The 25995-nt window shown below is 50.4% G+C and overlaps 1 protein-coding gene across 5 annotated transcripts in view; it reads right to left on the bottom strand.

Annotated features, from left to right (window-relative positions):
* Positions 1-25995, bottom strand: part of ABL1 (ABL proto-oncogene 1, non-receptor tyrosine kinase) — a 75739-nt gene that overhangs the window by 11019 nt on the left and 38725 nt on the right. For 3 of the 5 annotated variants that reach the window (XM_040531161.1, XM_040531160.1, XM_040531162.1), the window contains 5 exons: positions 12908-13081; positions 11875-12170; positions 5716-5988; positions 1738-1822; positions 1197-1374 (listed from right to left, as the gene is read on the bottom strand). In XM_040531161.1, coding sequence (XP_040387095.1) covers positions 1197-1374; positions 1738-1822; positions 5716-5988; positions 11875-12170; positions 12908-13081 — 1006 coding nt within the window. Of the gene's footprint in view, positions 1-1196; positions 1375-1737; positions 1823-5715; positions 5989-11874; positions 12171-12907; positions 13082-21112; positions 21594-24666; positions 24803-25995 lie in introns of those variants that run through there. The other 2 variants (XM_040531163.1, XM_040531164.1) reach the window with 2 other exon arrangements.

The raw sequence follows: 25995 nt of genomic DNA, 5'->3' as shown, positions 1-25995 counted from the left end.
TACAATGTGTGTCTAAATAAAAGCTCCCCTTCATAATCAAATTCTTCCTCCTTCCTAATTCATTAAATGAGGTCACAGCCCAGCATTTGAATTCATGGATGCGAATTGTGACAACACTCTTAAAATAATTGGGTAGGTGGGTATGGGGGTGGCTGATAAGGAAAAACGCTACTATTTATTTTAGATAAATGGGTCATCAGAAATAAGAGGAAATGAAATGAACAGGAGAGCAGACAAACGGGACTCACACAAAGCAGTTTTTAAAGTTCACTTCCTGCAGGCTGAAGGGATGAAATACTTTCAACAGAGCAAATCAAAGGGTGGAAAAAATTTAATTTGCAGCATCACCGTTCACTTTATTGACTGACAGAAGCATTTAAACAAGCCTTTCAGGCAGCAAAGGCAACGCATGTCTTAGAGGAAGACCTAGAACTTTACACACGATCTTCATATTTGTCTCTATAAAAAAACATGTGCTAATTTCATATTCCAGCTAATTGGGTAGGAAAGGTCACACTGTGGCACAGAGAACATCTTGTATTAAACTCAGCGACTCTCAAACCTTCGCACAGGATGTGTCATTATATTGCTAGGAGGCCATTTCTACAGACGAAGAATGCGAAGCTCTAGCCATAATTGCAGCACGCTTAAAGGTCAGAGTCTTTGGGACTTTAAGACTGCAAAGATGCTTATTAAAGTCAAATACGCAATCTGGTCAATAATGGAAAACAATCCCCATAGGGGATGAAAAAAGCAAGATAAAGGAGAACGGACACACGCTGAGGTGGCACTAAGAGGGTGGCTTTGCTGTGAGCACCTGTCCACATCCAGCAACACCAACTGCCTGCAGCAGTTTTTAAGGGCTGTTGGAATCAAGGGAGAGCAGAGGCTTATCTGGTCCATTAAGAGCCTGCTACCTGAGGAAGCATTTAGAGCTAAGGCATTTGTCCAAACTATAAAAGTACTGATATGTCTTTAGCCTGCATCTGCTTCAAAAAAAGAAAGAAAAAAAGCACAGAGAAAAACAATTAGAAGACCATCCTACAGACAGGTCAATGCACTGGATGAGAATGCAGCACAGCAGTGTCTTAAATGTAGGACGTGGACTGCATCCGAAGTCAATGCTGGGATAACCTGAAAATAAATCAAGGGGTGTTTTGTGCTCGAGATTCCGGGGTGCTCAGTGTCCTTCCTACCTGTGAATGAAGTTTTTCTTCTCCAGGTACTCCATGGCTGAGGAGATCTGAGTCGCCATGTACAGCAGCACCACCGCATTCACCTCCTGCCGGTTACACTCGCGCAGATAATCCAGCAGGTTCCCGTACGTCATGAACTCCGTGATGATGTAGAAAGGAGGTTCCCGTGTGCACACCCCTAAGGACCAAGACAAAGTTTGGTTTGAACGCCTGAGAATATCAGTGCATCTTTGCATTTTGTCTTCTAAGGCAATTTACACCTCTAACGGGGAAATACAGGGCTCGCAGAGAGACTGAGCTGCGCTTGGAACTGGTTAATAGAGGGGTTTAATTTCCTGCTTCAGGCTCTGGCAAGTTAAAATGTTAGGGAGACAAGATCATTAAAAATCATGTATTACTGGTACAAATTGTGAATTTTGCCAGACAATAAGCATCTGTATTTAAAGCCTTGGTATGGTAAGCAGCTTATCTGCTCCTTAACATCCCTATCACTGCACAAGGGTTTAAGTTCAAATCCCCCTGCTTGGTATTTATCACTTACCTAATAATTGCACCAAGTTCGGATGCTTGATCTCCTTCATTACTGCAGCTTCTTTCAAGAACTCTTCCACCTCCATGGTATCTTCCTGCAGAACAACAGCAAAGCTTTGGCAAGGACAGCGTGCGCAAAGGAGGAACAGTTTTTTTGTATGGGGACACAAAACGAACAGCAAAGTGACAACATAAGCCACAGTTTTTTCAAGGTAATTTTTCCCCGTAGCCACATCACAATGCCAGGGAGTTGGGAACTTTTTTTTTTTTTGGTAGGATTTTTTAAAATACATTTTTATCATTCATATTGTAGTATTGGAACAGAGCTTTTTAGAGCAAGAAAATCCATATCCCTTTTGTGAAGGGCCTCTCACAGGACCAAGCAGGAGCTCAAAAGGAAAAAGCTAAAAATGTTTGTTCCTAACAGAAAATAAAACCAAATGAAATAAACAGTACAGAAAGAAAAGAAACACGAGTGAAAATAAAAGGAAGGCTACGCCGCAATCGAAGGCTTGAGCAACCGCTGAAATGCAAGCCCCCGATTCCACTGGGTCTGAGCAAGAAATGCCCACCCTCAGACAGGGCAGCGTGGCCGACGGCAGCGACTCCTTGACTGAAAGCCCGAGGTTTCACAGATTTCATCCCTGGTATTTAGAATCTGACCCGTGACGTAACCGTTCCGGGCAGATGTGTCACTACCTATTTGTTGAGCGCCATGAAGTTGCTTGGCACAACAGAAAACCAGGGAAGATCCAATCTGGCTCAAAAGGCCCATATTCTGAAGCAAATATGCCCCAAATGGCCGGAAGGTCATTTCAAAGTGGTGCAAAAATACAGATCTATTCCTAAAGCAATGTTTCTTTCTATATCCATATTTTTTCTTCCGTTGGTGGATTAATGTTGACAGCCTACATGGACGAAGTGTTTTAAGGATGGATTGGAGAGGATTTACTGCTGCTGGTGAGAATGATAACAGTGGGCTGCTGCTCTAAGACCCAGGCAGCGCTCTGCTCTGCAGTTAGCTACGAGAACCTTTTTCGAGCAGTTTCATTCCATCATTTGCTATTCGTCGCCAATTAACTTGATTGGCAGCTGTGTTTTTGTGAACATGCTCTGTCAAAACTAATAGCCCAAAGGGCCTTGTGAACAGAACTTTAAACCGTTTTCTTTGGCAAAGGAAACGGGGTTAACAATCCAGGTTGCCAAACGAACCTAAACACGCACTTATCTTTTGTGTGCTACTGGGAAAGGTGGTTCCTCGGCACGGCTGCTCGATGGTTTTCAGTCCTTTACCTCTCAGTGACCAAATTAATCGGGAGGATGCACAGAGAGAATTACCGTAACTGCGATCTCTCTGAAAATCTGATCTCATGCAAAGAGCAGAATTTTACCAGTTTCCATCTTCCCTTCAAATACAAGGGTTCCAGCAATACCATATGTTCCTAGCAAAGTACAGGACCGTGCCTCAGCCCTGACTTACACAAACCTCATTAAGGGACACCTGGCCTGCATGTTGCCCGATTTAAATCACAAGCTTCTCTGCTGGGGAAAACAAAGGAAAAAAAAAAAAGACAGCCTTTGAAGGCAGCCTTAATGGACGCGGGGTAGACGTGTGCAGGAAGAAATGTGCTGAGGTGGTCAGCTCACAACAGTTCAGCCATTTAATGGCCCTCACAGGGCAACGAGTTTGGGTCACGGTCCCAGCAGGCTGCATCCAGCCCGGAGATGATGCTGGAGCGGGTCACGAAGCTCCATCCCCAGTCGCCGCGGCCCCTTTCTTTCCTTATCAGGTGCAAAACCCCAAGAACAGAGCACGGCCGTGTGACGGTAACACCCCCTTCAGAAGCGCTGCTGCCTCCCGCCCAGCACACCGAGTTCCTAATGAAATATTTAAATGGGAAACATCCGAGCACCGCCACGCTGCCTAGCGCTTCCCGGTTACGTGCAACCAAAAACCGGGGTGCTGCTTTTATCGTCTCCTTGGGTGAGCCAGCCTTCTGTGCTGGCTGTGAGCTCCGCTCAGGCATGACAGAAAAACGAACAACAAATGGGGCTTCCTGAGCCCTGCTAGTCAAAAGGAAGCTGGGAGGGATTTTTTTTCTCCTTTTAGCTTTCCCTCCCCTTTATCTTTCTTATGCAGATACACAGGGTAGATGGGGAGGGAACAAGAACCACGTAAAGTTTTGAAAAATATTCTCTCACATGAAGATAAAGTGAGTCGTTTGAGTGTTTGTGAAGAAGCTGCTGAAGGCTTGTTTTCCCATGTAGAACCAGAACATAAATGCGATTTTAAAATATTTCCCAAAACTTTGAAGAAAGCTATAATCCCACCTGTCAGGTAGCAGACTGATGGATTTAAGGACGGTGGATTATAAATTTGCTTTTAAGGATGGTTTTAGTGTGCATAATTGCAGACTGAAGTGTTTCTCAACTCTCTTTTTGGTTATTCTTGCATTCCCCAGTGGAACATGCTGCTCCATATTACATTATGAACCACTTTTAGTCATGTTTCATTAAATATTTATTTGATCTATTTGAAACAGCCATGGTCTGTATTAAGGTTTCTCGTTATGCACAGAGATTCGATGGCATCGCACAAAATGTGCCTCTGTTGATGGGTTTTAGAGAGAAGACGAAGGAATGCAACAATTAGAATTGGGCACAAACGAGAGACCTGAAGACATCAGGCATCCTCACACCACGGAAGGAGATGTTGCAGCAAAGTTAGCATTTCAGGACACAATTTCCCTCTCCTTTTCAAGATACGGATGTTTTGTTCAAGCCGGTCACATCGCAGCTCCACCTGCATCATGGTGCTCCCGAGCAAGCCCTGCGGTCGGTCCCAGTGCGTTGGCCCGAGCACCGGTAACACTAGGTGTCACTCGCTGCCTGTGCAAGCAGGCACTGAACTCTTCTCCACTGGGGAGCAGCAAAAGGAATCTCCAGAGTACAAAAAAGGCCAAAATGAAAATACTTTCTGCAGCCATAGCAACCCAGAAATACCGAGGTAGCCACCGTTCAGACAGTCAGGGAAAAATATTTTCCCCAAATCAAGGAAACTTTCTTCCCCTGACACTACCGCATCTATGCAGGTCTCTCCACTTCAAAATTTCCATTGCAAAAACAAAAAACAAAAAGAAACAAACAAACAGCCTTCTTCTGTTTGTTTCTGCAAGCTCAAGCCACATCCCAATGCGAGGAGAGAGAACATGGTGTCAAGTTAACATAAACTCTTATTAAGCAATCGAATGCAATGTGTGTAGATGGTGCCAGGAGATCTCAAGACACATTTATAAACATAAATGAATTAAGCAATGACCTTATGAACTCGGAGCATTATTTGCATTTCAAGAGGCAAGGAAACCAAGACTCAGAAATCAGGGAGCAGAGCCAGAAACAGAACTGATTACCCAGTTCCCCACTAAAGCCTCTTACGAATTTTAATATACTTGAGCTTGGATACACTTCTTCCCCCTCCAATATCTTTTGATAATAAACAGCTGTGAACAATTGCTTAAGACTGCTAGGTACACAGGGAGCTTGTCTTTGCGAAAGACGCCACATAAGACAAACAACCAAAACATTAAGATCCTCCTTGAAACGCAGCCCTTGAATTTTCTGTTGCCTGAGTCACGATCCGCAATTTTCCTTAATGCCCCAGCTTGTCTTTGTGCGTTCACCTGCGAGCAGCACACCTTTGCCACCCCCTGAATGCAAGAGGTATCACAGCGGTTATTTACTTTTCTGAGGTTTCATCTGCTCTGAAGCAAAAACTGCGCTGTTAACATCCTGTTTAGTTATGTGTGTTTCAAGTGCCACATAAAACCGTCATCAATTCAGGTTCTCTGTTATTCCAGGCCTACGCACAGAAATTAAGGGCTATCACCAACCCAAACTGTCAAGTGGGGCTGAGGGAAGGCAGCCAGCCTGAACTCGGCTCCTGCTGAAAGGAGAGGAACGTCGGAATGTTGAGAGATGCGAGTCCTACCTTTAGGGTCTTCACAGCCACTGTAAGGCTGTACTTCTTCCAGACTCCTTCGTACACCTCTCCATACTGCCCGCCACCAAGCTTGTGCTTCATAGTGATGTCAGTTCGCTCTATCTCCCACTTGTCGTAGTTCGGGGACACCCCGTAAATAGTGGGCTTATTGCGTTTGGGCGCTGGGTAGTGTAAAGTGGTGATGAGCCCATCTGCTACCGTCGAATGATGATGGACCAACTCCGCCAACGTGTTGAAGCGGCTCTCTGAAGAGACATACAGCTAGGGACCAAGGAGAAAGAGAAAAGCTCATTCACATCACGCACACCGGAGCATTCGTATGCAGAAACTACATTTAAAACCGCGAAATCAAAGTGTTGCATGGCTTCCAGTCACACTGCAGTGCCACGAGCTCCACTTGCTCTTTAACTAGCTCGCGGAAGCTCAGAGCTGAGAAAGATCAACACTTGCAGAAGTGCATGGATCCACCAGCAAATACATGCACTTTGCTGAAACTGAATGGAAGGAATAACCGCAAATGGCATTCGATTGGCATGCTGCTGCTTGAAATGTCTGCTTTCAAAAGGCTGGTCAGTACAGATTGTGTGATGTTTTCTGAACCGTCGGGTTCTCTACCTCAGCGTCTGGATCACATTATTCCTGTCTGAGTTATGACATTTCACCTTCCTGAATTCTCCTTGAAGTTTCATTAACAAACTGGTAGCTTCCCTGGTTTTGGGCTAAGGTCTGCATAGTGTTCTGCATTCAGCTGGACAGCTGGTCTGTTCCGTCCTTGTGATGGGCACAGATCAATAACACCGAAGTAAAATCATTACCACTGAGTGCGGACCTACTGTGAGGCATGGCAGCCTGCATTTGTTACCGCTTTAACATTTATAGAGAGGATCCATTTTGAGCCAAAAAGCCTGCTAAAGGTAGAAAAGTGACACCTATAAACACAGCTCTGTATTTCCTATTTCATACTCAAGTCCAAACTTCTGCTACACAAAGTGACAAAAGCTAGAAGAGTAATAATAACCATAATAATAAAGTGATGCTGCAACACCTGAAGGAGAGGGAGAAACCTTCTGCCTCGCTGGATGTGCACCGAACAGCTCAGTCTGTGCACGTGTGGTGGCCATCTGTCTGGAATTTTGGGAAGCTGACAGGGCCGCCAGTCAGCCCCAAATCCCAGACTTGGGGCCAAACTCTGCTTCTTCCACCTAGACAGAACTCTTGGACGGAAAAAGAAATTTCTGGAGCTTCACAGATGTGTTAAGTGAACGTGTCCAACAGAAAAGGAAGATGTATTTATAGAGAAAAAATGTTTGCAGAGAGGAGGAAAAGAGCCTTTGATCTGGAGATTGGCAATTTCTGTACAGATGCTCCTCCTTTGCAGGCATCTGTTTACTACAGAAAACCCAAAATGAGAACGAGAGGCATTGGAGAACACCAAATGTTCCAAAGGAAACAAGAGCACTGGCCCTACGAATACGAAAAGGTGAGTGAAAAGAGCAGCTGTATCATCCAAGGAAGTCGGAGTGACACGGAAGAGGCCCTCTCCCCCTCGGCATCCTGCTGGCCCAAATTCCTGCTTCAGTTTCTGAGAACGAGGCAAAGGCTTCAGTGCAGATGGTGACCATTCTGTGAGAGCTGGCAGGAATGCTCAGCTATGTATGTCACGGACTTACTTGAAAGAGCTACAGCAAAGTAAAAATGCTCAGCTCGGGCACACAACGTTACCCAAAAAGGGTTACACAGCAGTGCACAGCCCCACAAATTGGCCACTGACTACTGCGAGGTGCAGGGTGGCTGCTGGCTCTCAAGCTTTGCTCTTTGCAGCAGAGCAACGCCCTCTGTAAGGCTTCTGGGACATGAACGTTACCCACAAAAGGCAGCTAGCTGAGAAGCCTCCCTTCCCACTGCTGAGGAATCACATCCCCTGGTTAAAACAGCATTGCCTCTGAGGGCAACAGCACCCGGGCTCTGGAGAGCAGGAGAAGATGCAGAGTGGCCAACCCTTCTGTAAGCCACGTGAACAGAACAACTCCTTGAACACTTACTCTGGTGACAGCACATTTACTGTTGGATGTGCATGGGCATGAGTGGAGGGTTTTATACGCTGGGCTGGAGGCAGCTTCTTTCCTTTCGCTACGTTTGCTGACAGTGAAACTCCTACAGAAACCTGTATCTCAAGGGAAGAGAGACATCCTCCTGGGGAGCAGTGCGCAGTCCTTACCAAAAGGAGTCAAATATTGTTTTGGTGAAGTAACTGGACCAGGTCTCATTCCAACACTACGATTAAAAAAACACCACTCATGATCAGAGGTGAAATCACCTTAAAAACAGATGTTCTGAGAACAGAAGAGCGGCACCTTCAGAGAGGTTTTTAGAGTTGCATGGCAAGAAGCAAACAGTTCTTCAGACCACCACGGAATAGCCAGCGTAACCACAACTGGAAACAAACCGCGGCTGTTTGGGAACAACTTGCAGTACTAGCAGTGGTACTGGCAGTTCACGTTACACTGAGGACTAAAATATAAAAGTATGCACGTGTAAAACTATGCTGAACTCTTGGACTGCTTGGAAGCATCAGGGAAGTGTGGAGAAGGAAGCTGTCCCCAATTTTATGATGGCTTGCATCCCATGATCTCAAAATCTCGTGGAATTTACAAATATCCCTGTTTTGTGTGACAGATATGAACTTGCTACAGATTGAGAAGGAAGTTAAATGAACGGCCAAAGGTTTCACAAGAAACCCACAGCAGGTTGGGGAAGAGAGCTCAGGATGCCAGGACAAGGCTCCACGCTTGAACACACAGGAAGGCTGCTACCTACATGAAAAAGCACACCCAGCCACCCACCAAGCGTGTTCGTTCTGTGGAAGCAGCTTTTCTACCCTCTCTGTGATTAAATCTTAGCACTGACACCTCAAGTCCTTTCTCCCTACCGGCACTCCTGGAAATCAGAGTTAGGCTGTGTTCAAATCTTCATCTGGAATGTGAAGCACGTATCACAAGACGAGGCAACAAGGAGCAGCTATGAAGGGCACGCTGCCGGTGCCACGCAGCGAGCTTCGCTGCGCCCTCCCTCCTCCAGCGCCCTCGCTCACCAAGCCTTAGCTCAAGATGCTTACTGGATCATTTTCCCCACGTAAACGGTCCGGTGCTGCTCACTGTACTCATAAAGCGGGGCCAGACTCAGCAGTTCTGCAGCGCGGGAGGTTACGCAGGGGCTCATGCAATTTGCATCCTGGCTGGCACTTATTATTTGGTCAATTTTCGTGCATCTTCAGTCAAACTAACAGCCGTGCTGTTCCAAGGTGCTCCAGGCTGCTCAGCTTTGTACAAATTAGTTGTTTATTCACAGCTTCTACCATCAGACCGTGTCTCCTGACTGGTGGTAAGGGTGTTGTTAAACTGACCCATGCAACACATCCTTAACCTGAAGGGATTTCTCACCCTGCCATCAGCAGACAATACTAAAAGCCCTCACAAAAAACCCACGAAGATCCATGAGAAGGGAATGAATCTGCATCCTGTTAAGCCACTGGAAGCTCCAAGAGACTCAGTCAAGACATGTCCTGTGTCCCTCATGCTGAGCATAGCAGGATTTGAAGAACTGGCTGGACAGCGCTGTTTATTCAGTTTGGTTACTCAACAGGAGGCTTTGCCTCAAGTACCATCAAGGCAGGAAAACCCAAGGCCTCTGTTCCACGGAAGTGGTTTACCAGATTACTAGCTGCGCTGTGCCAGCCAAATCCAAAAAGGTCATTTTGAATGTCTTCCTAAAAAAAACGTTAAAAGGTGGTCCGGAAGAATATGACCCATTAAAGTGGGAAATAAAAGAAATGCCCTGATGAATTACTCGTTTAAAGTTACCGAACCCCAGAGCTTTAATATGAACGGTGCTAAAATTAAGATATATGCATCTCCAATCTCTTCCTACTTCTTTCACTTTCCCTACAGGCTGGAGGAGGTTGTGTGATGCACGACCCCCCTCCGCGCCAAGCAGCAGCTGCTCCTCTTATTTCTGTAAAACCTCTTTGCGCCGATCGTGCGCTGTTCTCGCAGTCACAGGATATCACCCACCAAGGCCGTTCACCCTCGATGTCTGCGAGTGCTGCAGTGAATTCCTCAGAAGGCTGACTACTGACCCGGCGGGCTGGGGAAGCCCCAGGTGCCCGGGGAGCTGGAGGTAAGAGCTGCCCTTCGGCAGAGCCGTGCTTGGCTGCGAAATGGGTAACGGAGCACGGCCCCGGCAGCTCAGAGCAGGGATGCTGTGCAGCAGCCTCCGTTTCACAAGGGGAAAGCAGGGACATTAGCATTCTCTCCTACTTCTTTACTTCTTTACTCTCTTGCTTCTAGGCTTCAGCAGCTTGGGACATGGCACTGGAAGAGCATGGCATGCCCTGGCTCAGCTCCGGGTGGAGGTGGACAGCAGAGGCAGGCATCTGGCAGCACGCTCCTGATGAGCTGTCGCACTTCGCTTCGTTAACACAAATGGAAATCGATGCGATTTAACAAGCTGAATTGCAGCGCTGAGGCTTGGGGATGGTGAATGGCCCCTTCTGTGCGGACGGCAGGGCCAGAGGGAGCACCGCGGCCACCTCTTCGCTCAGCCCCGCAGGCACAGCTCTCATGCTGACCTGCACCTTTTGTCGAAAACACTAATTCAAGCAACTCTGTGGAAAATGAACAGTTAACCTGGCTACTACAGACCTGAGCAGATTATTGTAGCTCTGCAGAACTGTTCTGGGGGATAAAAACAGCTCTGCGGGGATGAAAGCCTTCATATGCCAAACCCTTTTACAGCGAAAAAGGAGAACGTGCTACAGCACCAGGGACACACGGTTATTTACACCAAAAGGAGGAGGCCGCGGTTCAAAGTGTTCGCTTGTGAACACTGCTCATCTGCCAGCACCAATGTGAATCAAAGGGCTATCAAGCACAGAGACAGGAGGAGGAATGATATTCCAGACTGCCATGTACTCCTCGGAGTACGCAGCCTGTCAGCATTTCTCAGGGCTGATGTGACCACAGAGTGTGTCTGCACAGAACGAAAAAAGAACTCAAGCACTGTAACAAAGAAATCCATTGCCTTAAATAATATCACAATTGTCTCCATTACAGTCTGTTTGCTAAAGCAGGCCAAAAGCATTCCATTACTTAATAAAATTTGTTTACCTTATTAAAGGTTTTAGGGTGACGAGTCTGATAAATAGCAAACACGATATACTTTGTTCCCTATGTTTTTATATTACAGATTCTGCTGTATGAAGAATACAGCTCTCACAGGACGAAGGAAAATTGGCTATAGCAAGACAATACTATACTCTTTTTTTTATTTCTTTTAAAAGTACTTTAATGGCACAGAATCTGTCAACTACTAGATGCTGGCAAGAAGAGCATCAGCAGCCATGCTCCAGACCCACACTGCAACTTCTGCAGAGGATCTAAAGCGACGCTGCTTAAAATAGATTCATTAAAAACAAAATTTTCCGAAATCCAATGCCAGCAGAAATGTTTCCATGAAATTCAAATGAAAATCTGTGGAAAACTACACTTATGTTAACATTTCTCTGCAGCATCCATCAAGCAAGGCATTGCAACACTGCTGTAGTACACAAAGATACAGGGAAAAAAAAAAAATACAACACTAGAAAGAGGGCCCAAACAACAACGGAAGTGCCTACCCGTTTTCAATAATCACCTTGAAGTGCTGTAGAGAAATCAAAACAGTAGTTTAAAATAATGCAGAATAGTTCAAAAGGTATTCCGTCCCTAATATTTACAGGACTATCAGCAACAGACTGTTCTGATTTGGCAGTCCAAGAGGTTATCTTCAGAACACATGCAATGAAAATCCTCTGTTAGAATACCTTACTGACAAGATTTGTTGCATCCAGCTCTGATGTAAGCTCTAGTGTCTCCTACCTTAGTGTTTCGCTACTGAGCTGCACTATACCTCACCAGTTGGCTAAAGGAATAAGCTTGTTCTGTCACAGCCTTGTTGGAATGTCACAGTTTATTGTAACGACGGATGCTGAACATTGCGATCGGGGCTCGGAACTGCACAGCTCAATTGCTGCTACTTGACCTCGTGCATTCAGCGGACAGAGTACACCAGCAAGGCTTTCGTTAACAGTGTGGACAGCCTGCAGCCTACCTTTCCGTCGGATGCAGTGTTTATTCTGTAGTGGTACACCCTTCCTTCGTATCGCAGGGAAATAGATCTCTGTCCCGGACTGCTCTCGCTCTCCCGCACGAGGAAGCTGCCGTTGATGCCGCTGCTCAGAAGGTACTCGGCAGCGTTACGCGACACCGGTCCATGATACCAGGAGTGTTTCTCCAAACTATTCACTGGGGTGATGTAGTTGCTGGGCACCCAGCCTTGTCCATTCTTCGTTTGAGCCTCACACCATTCGCCATTGTGATTGTAGCCCAGGACGCGGAGCTTTTCACCTTAGGACAAGAGAATATATTTAAACATGGCAAACCTGGGAGCGGAGTAAAGGGTGGGTTCTTTCTACCCTATGGATCATTTAATAATCTCCCGTAAGAACAGGTATCTGACCGAGCAGGGACCACATGCGTTGCTTTAAGCCTGAGTGGACCACAGAAGCCAAACAAAGTGACACGAATGCTTCAAGAGTTTGTTAAATTCCCGTGCAGTTCCATAGCAGTTCTGATACTGCTTGAGCTGAGAGAAGGTTCCAACAAATTTTATTCGAACTGGGTTGACTACAACAGGAACGGATAAACAGTAAAAAATCATTTTGATTAGCAAAGTAAATAGATGCAACTTGGAGTTGCACAAGGAACAGAAGGACTGAGCAAGAAAACACCACCTGTATAAGGTCATTTTTCTAAGAAAGCCTGCATTTTGGAGAACCATGAAAACAGCAGAGGCAAGCCTCTAGGGTCAGCTTAGTTTGATTTCTCAGCTCAAAATCTTGCTCCTAACGGAGACCTTAGCTTTGACAAACAGTCTTGGCCAACGCAAAAACCTTCAGCTAGTTTTTAACCTTTTAAAAGGTTATGACTTCAAGAAATATTTGTATTTGTTTAAAAAGAATTCCCACAGTTAAAAAAAAAAATAAATTCCATAGTGTTTAGTGTGTAACTCAGTTGCTCCCCAGTGGCTTTTCATCCCATGTCTTCTCACACGCTCCCGATACCGTTCTGCCCAGTTGCCTTACCTTTAGTTATGCTGAGAGTGTTGTCCCCACTCGCCACAAAATCGTACAGTGCAACAAAGAGGTGGGGGTCATTTTCACTGGGGCAGGACAGGAGGTTCTCCTTGGAGTTCCAGCGGGCGGCTTCACTCAGGCCCTGGGGCTCAAAATCTGACACTACCGGCCTCTGAAGGGCTTCTGGAGAGCGGGGAGAGAGAGAGAGAGAGAGGAAAAAGAGGTTCATTTCTGCTGATAAAAGCCAGCTGGTTAACCCCAGCACTGTGATTTTTCTCATTTTCTTGACATGTGTGCTCCTCATGTGGCAGAGGACAAAGGCGGACAGTGCCACATACACAGAGCATCCTCGCCAGCGAGCTGCGGGGCCCCCGCAGCCCTTCCCGAAGGCTCAAGCTCCCTGCTGGTTGGGGAAAGCCCCTCTCCTCCCGCCAGGAAATGCTGCTCACGTAGGCTGCCTGCTGCTCTGTAAGTCCCTTGGCTCCTGCCCAGCTGCTGCAACGGGGAGATTTGAAAACAAAAGCAAAGACCTTTAAAAGGTAAATCCCTTAATTATCCCATAAATGAAATCACCAGAACTTGAAGCACCTAGAGCCAGGCAGGATGAGATTGTGAAGACGTGGGATGTACAGAGTTAGGTACATACTTCTGTCGTTTATAGTGTTTTAAATCATTTCTCATCTTGCTTGAGTAAAGGCTGGCCCTTTTTTCAGCCTCCCTCCCTCCTGCATGCTGCTCCCCAAAGCAGCGCACGGCGAGAGCGCACGCTGCACTTTGTACGTTTTTAGGAGGCTTGAGATGCCTCGAGAAAAACACAGTCCCCAAGACTGAGTTTCGCAGGTGAGTAAAAGCCAAATCGACGAAGCTTTTTGCACTCTGTGGCATGCTAAGTGTACTACTCAGTAAATATTAGCCAAGTCCACGTACATTGGGGAATTACCAGGATGCCACCAGGAGTTTGGTGCAGCAACGGCCCCGCGTGCCGCCCCACCAAAGCGGTGCCTGTGCTGAAACAAGCCCAGGGTAACAAAGTATGCAAACCTCATTTATTTTTGTAAGGGGTTGCCCTCCATCTGGAGGGTAGCTCTGCCTTCATGCTTTTAGCGCTAACTAGCGAGGAGCTGCAATGTAGACGCCATCACAGCAATTCATCCCTGTAACAGCTTGGTTGGTCTGCAAAGCTGGCGTTAACCAGCGAGGAACTGCCACAAGCGGCACCAGAAAACCTTTGGCAGTCAAGTGTGGGCTGGGACGGGCCCAAATAACAATGGGGAAATGCTATATAAGAACGCTATACGTATCGTAATAATAAAAGAACTCCAAACAATAACAAATCTGGTTATTTTCTGAGCTTTGGTGGTAAAAGTGTCAGTGTTCCCCCACAGACAGCCTGGCGTCCTCACCGTGGTGGTCAGGTCGCTGCTGGTAAAAGGCCCCCGGGCGCTTCCCGACGAACACGAGTGCTGTGTGTTCTTTGGAAAAGGTGAGACCACGTAAGTGGGCAGTCAGGAAAAACCCAAGCGCACACCACACTGCTGGGCCTGTTTTCCTGGCCAAACCATATCAGCAGGGAGATATATTTTTATAGTGAATCAGAGAAGCCAAGCAATACCGCTTCCTAGACGATTCCGGTGGTCATACCACAGTCAGAAAAGGCGGTGGCACGGTCGGGTTTTTATTTTGAAAGCACCTCTACCCTCTTCCTCCTCCCGTTTCCTGCAGGAGAGTACACTTCGGCACTCCGGGTTTGCTTCGAGAGGGACAGTGAGAAAAGAAACAGAAAATCTACTTTCTGAAAAAATGGAGCTATAATCATTTTACCATGAAAGCGCTTTGATCCTGCCAAGCCCATTAAGCTCCCCTATCGAGCACAGGGCACTGCAATGACCGGAGATACTCGGGGGAGAGTCACATCGGCAGCAAACCCCTGGAGCAGACGGGCAGCGAGGGGCTGCAAGCGGAGCGGCGACGCTGTGATGCTCCGGCCCCGCGTATGTGCAGGGCGGCCGTAACCTCCGGGAGGAAGGAAAACGCCTCCCCCACTGGGGCCTGATTCAACAGGAAGGCAGGAAATCCAAGGCGGGCGCCCCTCCAGCTGCAGCGCGATGATCGCAGCCCGGCGAGGGACGGCTCATGCGCGGGAGGGGAGCGGTGCTGGGGCTGGCGCTCCGCGGATGCCAAGGGGCACGCGCTCCGGGTCAGACCCTGTGACAAGGCTGAAAACACCCGCAAGCAGCCACACGGAAGTCCAGAAAGGCTGGTTTGGCTCCATGGCGCTCCTACAACCACCGATTCGGTGATAAGTGTCTGCAGACCCAACGGCTGGCAAGAGCAAGGCTGTGAAATAAACGGAGGAGAATTTGCGACGCTGGGAAACCAAGCGAGGGCCCCAGCGAACACGCAGGGCGCTATGCAGCCGGGCTCCGGGACCTGACCACATGCTTAGGGTTTGCACCCCCAAAAGGCAGTAGCCCAAAGCCACAGGAGGTGGCAGGGAAGGTGGTGATGTTATTAAAGCACAACAAGAAAGGAAGGATGGGGCCCCAAGTCAGCACGGAGAAGGGTGTAGATGAAGAGAGCGGAGCTGTGGGGACGTGAGCGCAGCAGAAGCTCAATGGACCACGTCTTCTAAAGGTCTGGGCCCCAAGAGGAGGCGATTAACAGGTCCAGGACACAAAACCACGAGGCAGGAGAACCAGACAGATGTCCATCTGGGTGCCGTGTACGGCCGGCTGTCAGCAGCGTTCATCCCTCTTAGAGAGTTTCCCAAGGAAATCTGCCCAGACGCTGCAGCCCTTCAGAGCAGGACTCAGATGTTCCTGTCCAAACATACTGGGGGTCATTTTCAACACACTCCTGCTTCTTCACCTCCTACCACTGCCCTTAACCGTAATTTCACAGCGCTGCCAAGCCCTTCGAAGGGCCGGATTCCTCCCAGTGAGTCAGCCCGGCCGCTGGGCCCGCGGGACGGTGTCTTGGCTCAGGGACGGGGTGAGGAGCGAGCCTTAACTCCTTCGCTTATCACCGTGACTCCTTCCCTGCATCCACCTGCCCTTCTGCTGCTCCCTGCACGGCTCTCGCTTCTTGCTTTGATCACCCCGTGCTCAGGGTGGCACCCGGAGGAGTCCCAGAGGCAGCGCTGTAACTCAGATCTCCGCTAGCACCACCTAAACGACACACAGTTATCAGAGCAGACTTTGAAATGAGACAAGGAGAGCTCTTACTTTGAGGCACTGGCTGTGCGAATGCCTTCATTTCCCCCTGAATTAAGTTTGCAGCAGGAGGTATTTATGTCTGTACGCTAAAAGGTTTCCTAAGTGCAACTATCTCCTGCTAATCACTGTTTATGCGAAGTCATGAATCACTGCTAGGGCGTAAGAAGCCCTCAGATGTGAACAATTCTGGTCGACACCACTGCAAGCAGATTTCCTGAAAAATTTAAGCGAAGGGTTGGAAGAGAGGCAAAAGCACTGAACTACAAGCAGCTCCTCCGCAGCTGACTGCGGGGCAGTCCCGAGGGAGGGAAGAGACCTCCTGTCTCCCTACAAAGCAAACATCCTGTGGGCTTACAAACTGCGCTGGCATTTTTTCCACAAGGTTTCCAGAGCGAGGGAGCGCAGAACACACTCAGCGATCTCTCCGGAGGTACAGCACGTGCTGTCTCGAGCTTTCCCTCTCCCTGCGTTCCCCCTGCCCTCCTTGTCCCTGGAAGGAAGGACGATGAACTGAGCAGAGCTGTGCAGATTTCGTACACCCGGCGTCCCCGGCCCTGCGCACGCGTGGTGGAGGAGCTGCCTCCGTCCCGGTGATTTCCTCAGCGGCCGCTGGCAGCTCCTCCGTGCCTGATGGGATACGGATTTACAAAAAGCTCTGCAAAGCAGATCCCTCCAAAAAAAAAAAAAGGAAGGTTTTGTGCTGGATTTCAGACCCGTCCCCTCCAGGGAGGTCACGCTCAGCCCGTCCCGCACCCGCTCCCTACCCCAGGCTCACGCTGGAGCTTGGTATTGCAAAGGGCTCCTGCTCTGCTGCCCACGCACAAAGAGCCCCTCGCTGTCAACTGCAGTGTTTTATCTTGTCTAATATTATTCTGTCATCTTGCCTTTTTTTTTTTTCTTTTTTGAAAGTTCACTCTTATATGATCCTGCAGGTTCCACCGGAGTTTATTTGCTGAGTATATTCCATTTATAACCCCTCAGTGACAGGGTAAATACCGTCTTTCTCCAGCTAATCGCGGTTGCAGATGTATAAAGGGGAACAGTGGATCTGGCAGAAATTTAGGTTTTATTCCCAAATCTGCTACTAAGCTGCTGCCCAACCTGAGGTTGTAATGTCTGGGAGAGGAAGAGCAAAGAGTAGCTAGATCCACCTGAATTTCAAACAACGCTTGCATATTTCTGAAAACTTTACTTTTCTTTTTTTTGGTTTGGTTTCCTTGCTTACCGAGCAGAAGTAGTGAGGTTTGCCCATTTTGGAGCCCTGGGGAGAGAAAACACCAAGGAAGAATCAGGGAGATTTATTTCCCCATTTCACTAAGCAGCTCCAGAGCATCAGGGGAAGATGAACGTGTCCGTGGATGATCAGTTTTAGGTCTGAAGACAGCTCTGGTTCCTCATACGAAATGATAATACTTCCCTCACCAGGACCCATGGGAAATGGTAACAAGCACCATCAGCCACATTTTTAATAAGGATGGGACAGGCAAGAACTGCTGGAGCAAGCCATTACAGAACCAGAAACATATTTAAAAGCAAGAACTCTACTGAGTGATGGCAGATGAGAGGCCAAGAGGGGAAAACAGCCGAGGAAGAGAGGAAACAAGCAGCAGGCTCTCCCTGGCAGGCAGCAGCACCTACTGCACGCACTCGTGCCTCCCAGCAGACTGACCGCGGGGCTGAATGCTGCTCCCAGCTGCTCCAGGAGCAGGATGAGTCCCTGGTGCTGTGGAGACCAGAACCTGGCCAGTACGTGCCCAAGTGTGTCAAAAGAAGCTCTCTGGGAACAGGCAACGGCCACGGGCTGCTGCTCCTCCCCGGGCTCGTCTGCTCTAAGTGTAACAAGACACGCTGAGAACAGAAGGCATATAGGCAGTGTGACAGCTGGCAGGGCAGAAATGGTTGCAGTTGGAAAACAAAGGGCTCGACTAGTGTCCCCAGAACGGTTTTCAGCTGCACAGAGAATGCTGACAGGTTTTAAACAAGGTTTCTGCTTTTCAGTGGTAGAGCGAGCCCAAAAAGGCAGCGAGACTATTTCAGCCCCTATTTGGGACATGGCCACGTTCTGTTTGCAGATCAGATTGGCAGCAGAACTTGCTGTGCCTCTTCCCTTCCACTCTTTACCCTTTCTTGGTGTGAAGTGAGGGAGGAATTATTCAGTCTGGCAAAGGCGAAAAGGAGGAAGCAGATGACAGAAGTTCAGATCTCTCACATTTAAAAATAATATTTACTAGCGCCGATAGAAGTGAGAGCAAAAAATGGCCAGCTCAAACAGCAATGTGGAATCTCAGCGATCACGTAACTGCTTCGAAAAGGGTTTCTGCTGGAGTTCAGGCGATCCTCAAGGCCTCGGGGCAGCCCGGGAGTGACGCACGGCGCAGCCTCCCAGCGGGCAGGCGAGCCCGGCTGTGCACGGCGAGCGCCCTGCGACAGGACGTGGCCCCGGCCCCGACGGAGGGGGCTTCACAACCCATCAGTCCTCCCTCCCGCAGAGAGGAGGGTGTAAAAGCCTTTCAGAAGAGGACCACCACGAAAAGAAACAGTTCTGATTGCTTGGTCCAAAGACGTGTGCGTATACCTGCACGAACTGACTCTGAATCAGCTCTGCAGGGAGATTTTTAACCTCCATTATAGAGCCCGACCTCAAGACAATACCGTCAAGAAGTGTGTTTGAAAATACTATAAACAGATTTGATTGTTGGACTCGTGCTATTCATCAAACGCTGTCATGTTTTTGTTAGCAGATGAAAACCAAAAGAAATCGAATTAGGTAAAATTGAATCTATCCTCCTGGCTCCAGCTGGCTTTTCCATGCCACTAGTGGTCCTTCCATCCCCTCAGCAGCTCTCTCTACTGTTTCACAGTCTACCATGGGGAAGAAACTCTTTAAGTTCTCCTCTCATGTCCTCAGCAGCTTCCCACGCCGCTAAGACAACGCGAGCGGCCTTAAATCCTCAGTGATATCACCATGATCTCCTTAATCTTTTCAGAAGCGCCGGCGTGACGGCAGGCCGCACGCAGAAGGGCCTGGCCGTCCCACACAGCTCGGGGACGTGGCTGGTGGCCCCGACACGCGGCTGTCCCCTCTTGGGGTCTGCCACTCGGGCCTCTGTAGGCCTGCACGGCTTCCATCAAACTCACTTGTGGTGGGGCCCGGACTACCGCTGCCCTAGGCAGCTGTCACAGCAGTGCAGGGAAAAGCATTAGGGTCGCAGTCGTGGCGTTTGGTCATCTTCCACACGAACGCGGGTGCTGGCTGCAGCTTTGCCCCGTGCTGAGCTGAGCTACTTCGAGAGAAGTTTGTTTAAAAGTTCCTTCAGTGCTCGTTTCCCACTCCATCGTGAAAAATAAATACATAGCCACAGGCCCAGCGAAGCTGAAGGTGAAAATCGCGCAGTATTTACTGCCTGATCACGCTGATAACTCGACACTGCCCGGCCCGAGCGAGGCGAGCTGTGCTCTAATCCCATTATGCAACCGCGCTGCTCAGTGGGGAGGGGGCAGTGCCTGCCCCGTGTACAAAAGAGAAGACTTGCAAAAAACTGCCAGGGCAACACCCCTGTAACATCATCCCCCAGCATTCGCTTCTGCAGGGACGGGAGGCCCCGAACTGCTCTGCCTATCCTCCAAGGGCCGCGCTGAGAGATGCAGCTGCTCGGGAAGGAGGCCCAGCGCGGCCCAGCCCTGCTGCGCACGCAGCCGGCCCCAGCGCGGCGGTACCGGCGCTGCACGGCACCCACACGCCGCTCGCAGGCCCAAAAGCTCACCGAGGAACCCGCTCACGTAGGGAAGGGCATGTGTCCGCCCACGGTGAAGTTTCTGAAACTTTAAGTAAGCGGGATTAGGGGTGTAAAAGGACCGAGAGTTGAAAAAAAAACTCCTCTCTGGCAACCGTCCCTTGGTTTTAGACAGCAGAAAACTATTCGGAGCCACCAAAGGCGGCTGATGAACGCGGCCTCCATGCGGCATTCCTCCGGCTCGGTTTGTCCCGAGAAGCCATTTGTATGTAGTTTTTGGGATTCCTGACCTATGAATTTCCGAGGAACATTTCTCCGCTGAATATTCGAGAGTTGAGCAAGAGCTGCTCGCCATAGGCCGCGCCGCATCAGGTGGTGGTGTTTCTCCCCTCTGATTTGATGAGTTAGCAAAGTACTCCTGGCACGCGGATTATTTTTACTGAAGTAACATCCAGCGATACAAAGAAGCCCAAGAATGCATCGCCCGCCCGGCACAGCCCGGGGCTGCGCTCCCCTGGTGCTGGGGGGCCCGGCTGAGCCCCCTGGTCACTGGGACAAAGTGCTGCTGGCTGCTTCGGGAGAGGGTCCCGAGCCCCCCCTGGGACTGGGGGGACTTTTCTGGGGTCCCTCAGCCCAGCAGGGGCAAAGCAAGGGGGCCTCAAGCCGCGTTCCCTGGTGCCTCTATCAGCAAGGCCTTCCGTTAGCCACTCGCGTCAACTCCGATGTCAATTCCTACAAAGGGGGTGACTCAAACCCGCGATTTTGAAAGCGATCACGCGAGTCCGGCTGCAGGACCGTCCGCGAAAAGCGAGCGGAAAGGGGCGGCCAGGAGCTCCCGGCCCGCGTGGCGACGCACGCGGGGAGCGAGCAGATGGGCGCCGAGGGGTTTTCCGCCTTCGCCCGGAGTCGGTCTCCCACCCTCCCCTCTCGCTCCCGAGAGAAGCTGGAGCCTTCTGGGGGCAAAAATAAAGCCCGGGCCTGCCGCGATGGCGTTGTTTGTTGGGTCGGCTCGGAGACCACTTGACATTTCACAACCATAAATGGTAGAGCCGCCGCGCTCCCTTTGTACACGGCGCCTAATGAAAATCACCTGGTCGCCAACACACGCACACGCACGCACCCCACGGCACGAGCGGGCTCCCAGCTCCCCAAAACCCCCCTCAACTCCCCCAAAAGCCCCCAGTCCCCCCAATCCCCCGCAAAAAACCCCAAATCTCCCCAAACGCCCCCCTTGGCCCCCAGCTGCGCCCCGGCGCCCCGCTCACCTTCCAAGTAGCAGCTGGAGGAGGAGGAGAGCCCCTTCTTCGACTTGCAGCCCACCAGTTTCAAGCAGATCTCCAACATTTTCATTTGTTAGAGTTTGGCCTCGGCTGTCCGGTCTCTCTTCCCCCCCCCCCTCCCACCCTTTGAGGTCCTCTCCCTCCCCACAGAGCCCGGCAGGAGAAAGCTGCGGACCCTCCGCGCTCCGCACCCTCACAAGGACGAGCCCTGGCGGAGGAAAGCCCCGGGGGCCGGCCTCTCCCCCCTCGGGCAGCCTCCTCCAGCCATCTTCCCTGCTCCTGGCCTCCTCCAGCGGGACGGGCTGGGAGGGGAGCGCCCGAGCTTTACCCGAAGCTGCCCAAAATCGCCCCAAAAGTCGCCCGAGGCCGCCAACAAAGGGACCCCTCGCAGCCTCCCCCCTCGCAGCCTCCGCGCCCCAGCCTCCCTGCCGGCAGCTGCCGAGCCCCGCCCCGCCCCTTAACCCTCCTCCCGCCGAAGCACGCCCCAAGCCCGGCCGCTGTCGCGACAGTCGCGACGGGAAGGCGCCGACGCCTCGCAGGGGAGGCTGCGTGCGGGGAGCGAGGCCGGAGAGGAGGCGGCGAGGCCGGCGGAGGCCCCCCCCCAGCCTCCGCGGCTGCACCTGCGGCCGGCCTCCTGCGCCCCGCGGGTTTCCCAAGACTTCCCCCTGCCTGCTTCTGGAAGCGTTTCCGAACCCAGCGTGTCCGAACGTTATCGTGCCTCCTTGCTAAAGCAGCCATGGCTTTTCTGCTAAATGAACGGGTGGGAGGCACCCTCAAGGATCCCCGAGGCCGGCTGCCGGGGTGCTCCGGAGCTACGCGGGAGGGCCAGCACGCGACCGAGTGCTGCAAAAGCGCCTCCGACCACGGCCGGGCCCGGGCACCAAGCACCAAGAACCCTCGTCCCGTGTCCGACCGCTTTCACAGTAAAGAAATCCTTCCTAACGTCCAGCCTGGACTCCCCCCCGGCCGATCTATGTCCATTCTGTACCTGCCTGTGTTTTATATCACCGTCTGTAAACAGACAGACATCTGGGCACATACACAGCTGCACCTTTGTGCTAAAACATCCCCGTTTGCTTCCCCGAGCTCGGGGTGCCCGGGGGAGCAGAGCTCCGAGGGCCCAGGGCGCCGGCCACAGGCAGCCTCCGGTGCCACCTGCGGAGCTGCCCACGGGACCGACAAAGCGACACATCCTCAAAGGACACATCCTCCGTTTTGTCCCCGAACGCTTCCCTTCACCTCTGACGGTTTGTTTTGGCAAGGTTACTGACGAGCTCGTGCTCTTTTGCCCTCCAAAATTTTCAACCATTTCATACTTCAGGGGAAACTGGGTGCTTCCAGCGTATGGGGACCCTGCCTCAGAGCAGCAGACCCTCAGACTCCACAGGCACCGTTTTGCAGCATTGCTTTGCTTCACTCTTCTGATCCTGGAAAGGAATCGTCAGCCCTCGGCTCATGCCACACTGAACAGCAATAATAACATTTGCCCTTTTTGTTTTCAAAAATACCGCAAGCCACATCATTTCTAGCAGAGAAATGTTTACAGTGAGGACAACACAATATTCCAAGTGGTTTCACCCTTCTTCCTAAAGCAGATGAGCATGGATATCCCCCTTTGACGAGCCAGAAAAGAGAGAGAACTTGAGTTTCCTGAAATTCAGACGGCCCAAACAGAGGTGAGGCTACGTGCCTGGACCCCCCCCCCGGCAGCGCGTTACAGAGGCAGGGCCGCAGCTCTCCCCGTGCCCTGCCTTCCTCCCTCTGCTTCTAAAGGATTTCTTTCTCTTTCATGGCAGCGTGAGCGTTTCAAAAGAAACCAACACCTGCTTGTTCCCTGCCCACCCAACTTCAGAAGACGCTGCAACCAAGAGCTTGTGCAGAACAAAACCAAACCAAAACGAAAAACAAAGCAGATTTGGAGGAGAAAGGTTACGTAAATGGCAGGAGGCGCTCAGCCATCACGTGCTCAGGCCCAGTGTCATGTTTAGGGAACTGGGATGAAGTAAGATTTTAAGAGCAGACCAGGCATCTTGCACGCAACTTCTCTCCACGTGACGAGCATCCCTGCCCTGCCTTGTTCGACTGCAGCTGTAGGAACGCGAAATTCCCGTTCAGTTCCCCTGGAAGCACAAAGGCCGCCCCCTGACTGCTCTGATTAAGGTTACTACAATGAGTGCCGGCAGAATTAAGGCAGATTACATTCCCGATGAACCCCTGGGGTTCTTATTCCAGACGAAGAATGCCCTGGTTCAAGTTAAATTAACCCGCTTGCAAAAGAACCTCGCTGCAGGAGAACCGCATCCACTCAGGGAGTTAAACACAAAGAGCTTTCCTGGGATAACTTCCTCTGTAGATAAACCCTTAAATTAATTCCCTTTATTTTTCCATGCAGACAGGCCTGTGTGGTCCCTCCGCTACAAACTTCAGCCTTCAGCAGTTCTTCACGTGTGTCATGGCAAGCTGGACTGGAAACGCTTTGGAGCAAACACTCCTCAGTTAGCGCATGCTAGGAAATTAACTGGCGATACAGAAATAAAAGCCACATTGGTGGTGTCACACAAGTGCTGCTACTCTTATGGCTGACATCTATTAATCCCTTTCATGTCCGTCATATACGCATCTTCGGATAAAGTCAGTCATGAAAAGCGTGCAGACATTTGGACTGCAGAGAGACTGATGCAACCTCTCACTCAGCCGCTGTTGCAACGGCAAAACAATTTTGGTTGGGACTGGCCTCAGAAGGTCTCCAGGTCAGCCTCCCGCTCAGAGCACGGCTAGCTTGAGGGCTAGACCAGGCTGCTCCTGGCCCTTGCCAGGTAAAGTTTAACCATGCCTGCAGCATGCCACACCTTGATGTTCGTACCTACCCAGCGCTGCGAGCTGTAAACGCTGCTCCACGTCTGGCTGCTCAGCACCCATGAGAAAACGGTGTCGAGCCCTGCCCTGCCCTGGGCATCGTCTGCTCGGGGACGACCTGCTCTGCTTCGTCACCCTCTGTCCTGCTCAACAATCACTCCCCTCGACCTGCTGGCTATGTTCCTGCTGATGCCACTAGCCTTTATTGTTCAGGCTCCTACAAGAGCATAACCTCCTTAACCAACTGCCTCCACGTCTGAGCTTCTTCTTGCGGACGGCTATTTTATTCTTCACGTCCTTAAAGCTACCCAAAATTTCAGGACAGCTCTTTCCAAGAGAGCAATCACATGCACATGCACGACAGCCGCAGTGAAAGGACTGGGCTCTGTGAGCAGAAAGTGAGTTTTGGCACGATCCCACCCTGTTGAGACAACTGGAGTGAATTTTGTTGCGATACCATTAAAAACAGCTTGACTGCTCGTCACCCGTTTAAAAGCAGAGCTTAATTTTAAAATCCCCTTCTGAAGCCAGAAAGGTAACAGTTTGAAGCCCCAAACACTGCGGATTTTTTCATAGGTACCTTCAAGGGACTTTTTTTGTCCTGAAACAGAGGCAAGCACAAAATAGTGGGTAAAGCAAAGCAGTGAAGGAGTGCCCCAGCAAAAGAGCAGGTTCTTGCTTACCGTTACAGGTCACCCGTGCCTTATCTTGCTCCTCTGTAAATGCAGCTGAGGGTTTCCCCACGGTGTTAGGGAGCTCAACACAGGCTGTACAGCACTTTGCTGTCTCTTTTTGTTGCTCCATACATCCAATCACGTCATTTATAAGATGCGTTTTCCTTCTTAAGCACTAGGGTTACTCATGATTTTGGGCACTCACAGGTCACCATCTCTCTGGTTAGAAGCAGGTCCGTGCCATACCGCAGCGCTCTCTGATGAAATCTTTCAGGCGGTGGCACAACACACCTAACACCATTACCTGATCGCAAATATACGTGTACATGAAGGCGATCAAAGAAACCTATGTTGAAATCTGTGAATGACACAGCATGTGCTGCAGACACAGCTGTAACAAAGCTGGGCTTTGATCTGACAGCAAACGCAATGTTGCCTCTTCCCCCGGGGGCTGGGCCAGCTCTGCCTGACAGATTCTGATTTTCCTCTGGGTTCTCAGATCTTCCACCATTAAAATTCTCCGTCTACTCTCAGACAGGATGTGCCAAGCTTTCTGGAAGATACCGATTGAGGGGACTAGCAGCTCTAAAATTCTGGCTACTAAAGCCTGCCTCCTTGGCCCTGCAGTGCATTGTGCCTGGTAAGCAGGGAGAGCCCCGCCGCAGTATGCTGCAAGCTGGGAGCCAGAGGCCGGTGGTTAGAGCAGGGCATACGTCGTCATTTTTATGGTGGCCCATAAAAGCCACCTCAGGTTTAGACGACTTCTCTCGAGTCAGTCACCTCTCAGCCCCAGGAACTGCTCGCTGCCTCCTTGCAGCTACTCACGCCTCCACGAGGAAACAAGTCCTGCAGGACGCTCGTCCATTCGCCGCTTACTGAGCCGTGGCAGCGCTGCACAAAAAAGCGATTACCTCCCCGGCCTGTTAGCAATGCCTGCCGCGGAACAGGCAGAGGGTGGGAACAGTCCTTGGCCGTGTCTGTTTGCACACAGAGGGGCTGTGTTAGCCCGCTAAAACTTTCCAAGTGTGTCCACATACCTAAGGAGAAAGCCCAAGTGAGCGGGATACCGAAGGACCTCTGGCTGCTACTGACTTTGGAGATCAGCAGGCACCAGTCAGACCAGCAGCACCAGTAAGAGGCAGACCCAGACAGGGGACCCAAGTGGTTTTCTGCTCTGCCCACATGGAACTTTGTGCCTTCAGTGGTGTGAATTTCTCCAGCACTGTCCTATTTCAGGTGCACTCTGCTGACGCTGCCATCGCCTGCTTGCTTCCTGCCTTCGTGCAGCATCTCTGCCTTTCGTGGCTCGTGCACAAACACTTATGGAGCCCCTTATTT

This window comes from Cygnus olor, chromosome 19 (genome assembly GCF_009769625.2).
Source record: "Cygnus olor isolate bCygOlo1 chromosome 19, bCygOlo1.pri.v2, whole genome shotgun sequence".
Taxonomy (NCBI): Eukaryota; Metazoa; Chordata; class Aves; order Anseriformes; family Anatidae; genus Cygnus; species Cygnus olor.
Note: the sequence above shows the minus strand (reverse complement) of the source record. Positions and strands in the feature narration are given on the sequence as shown.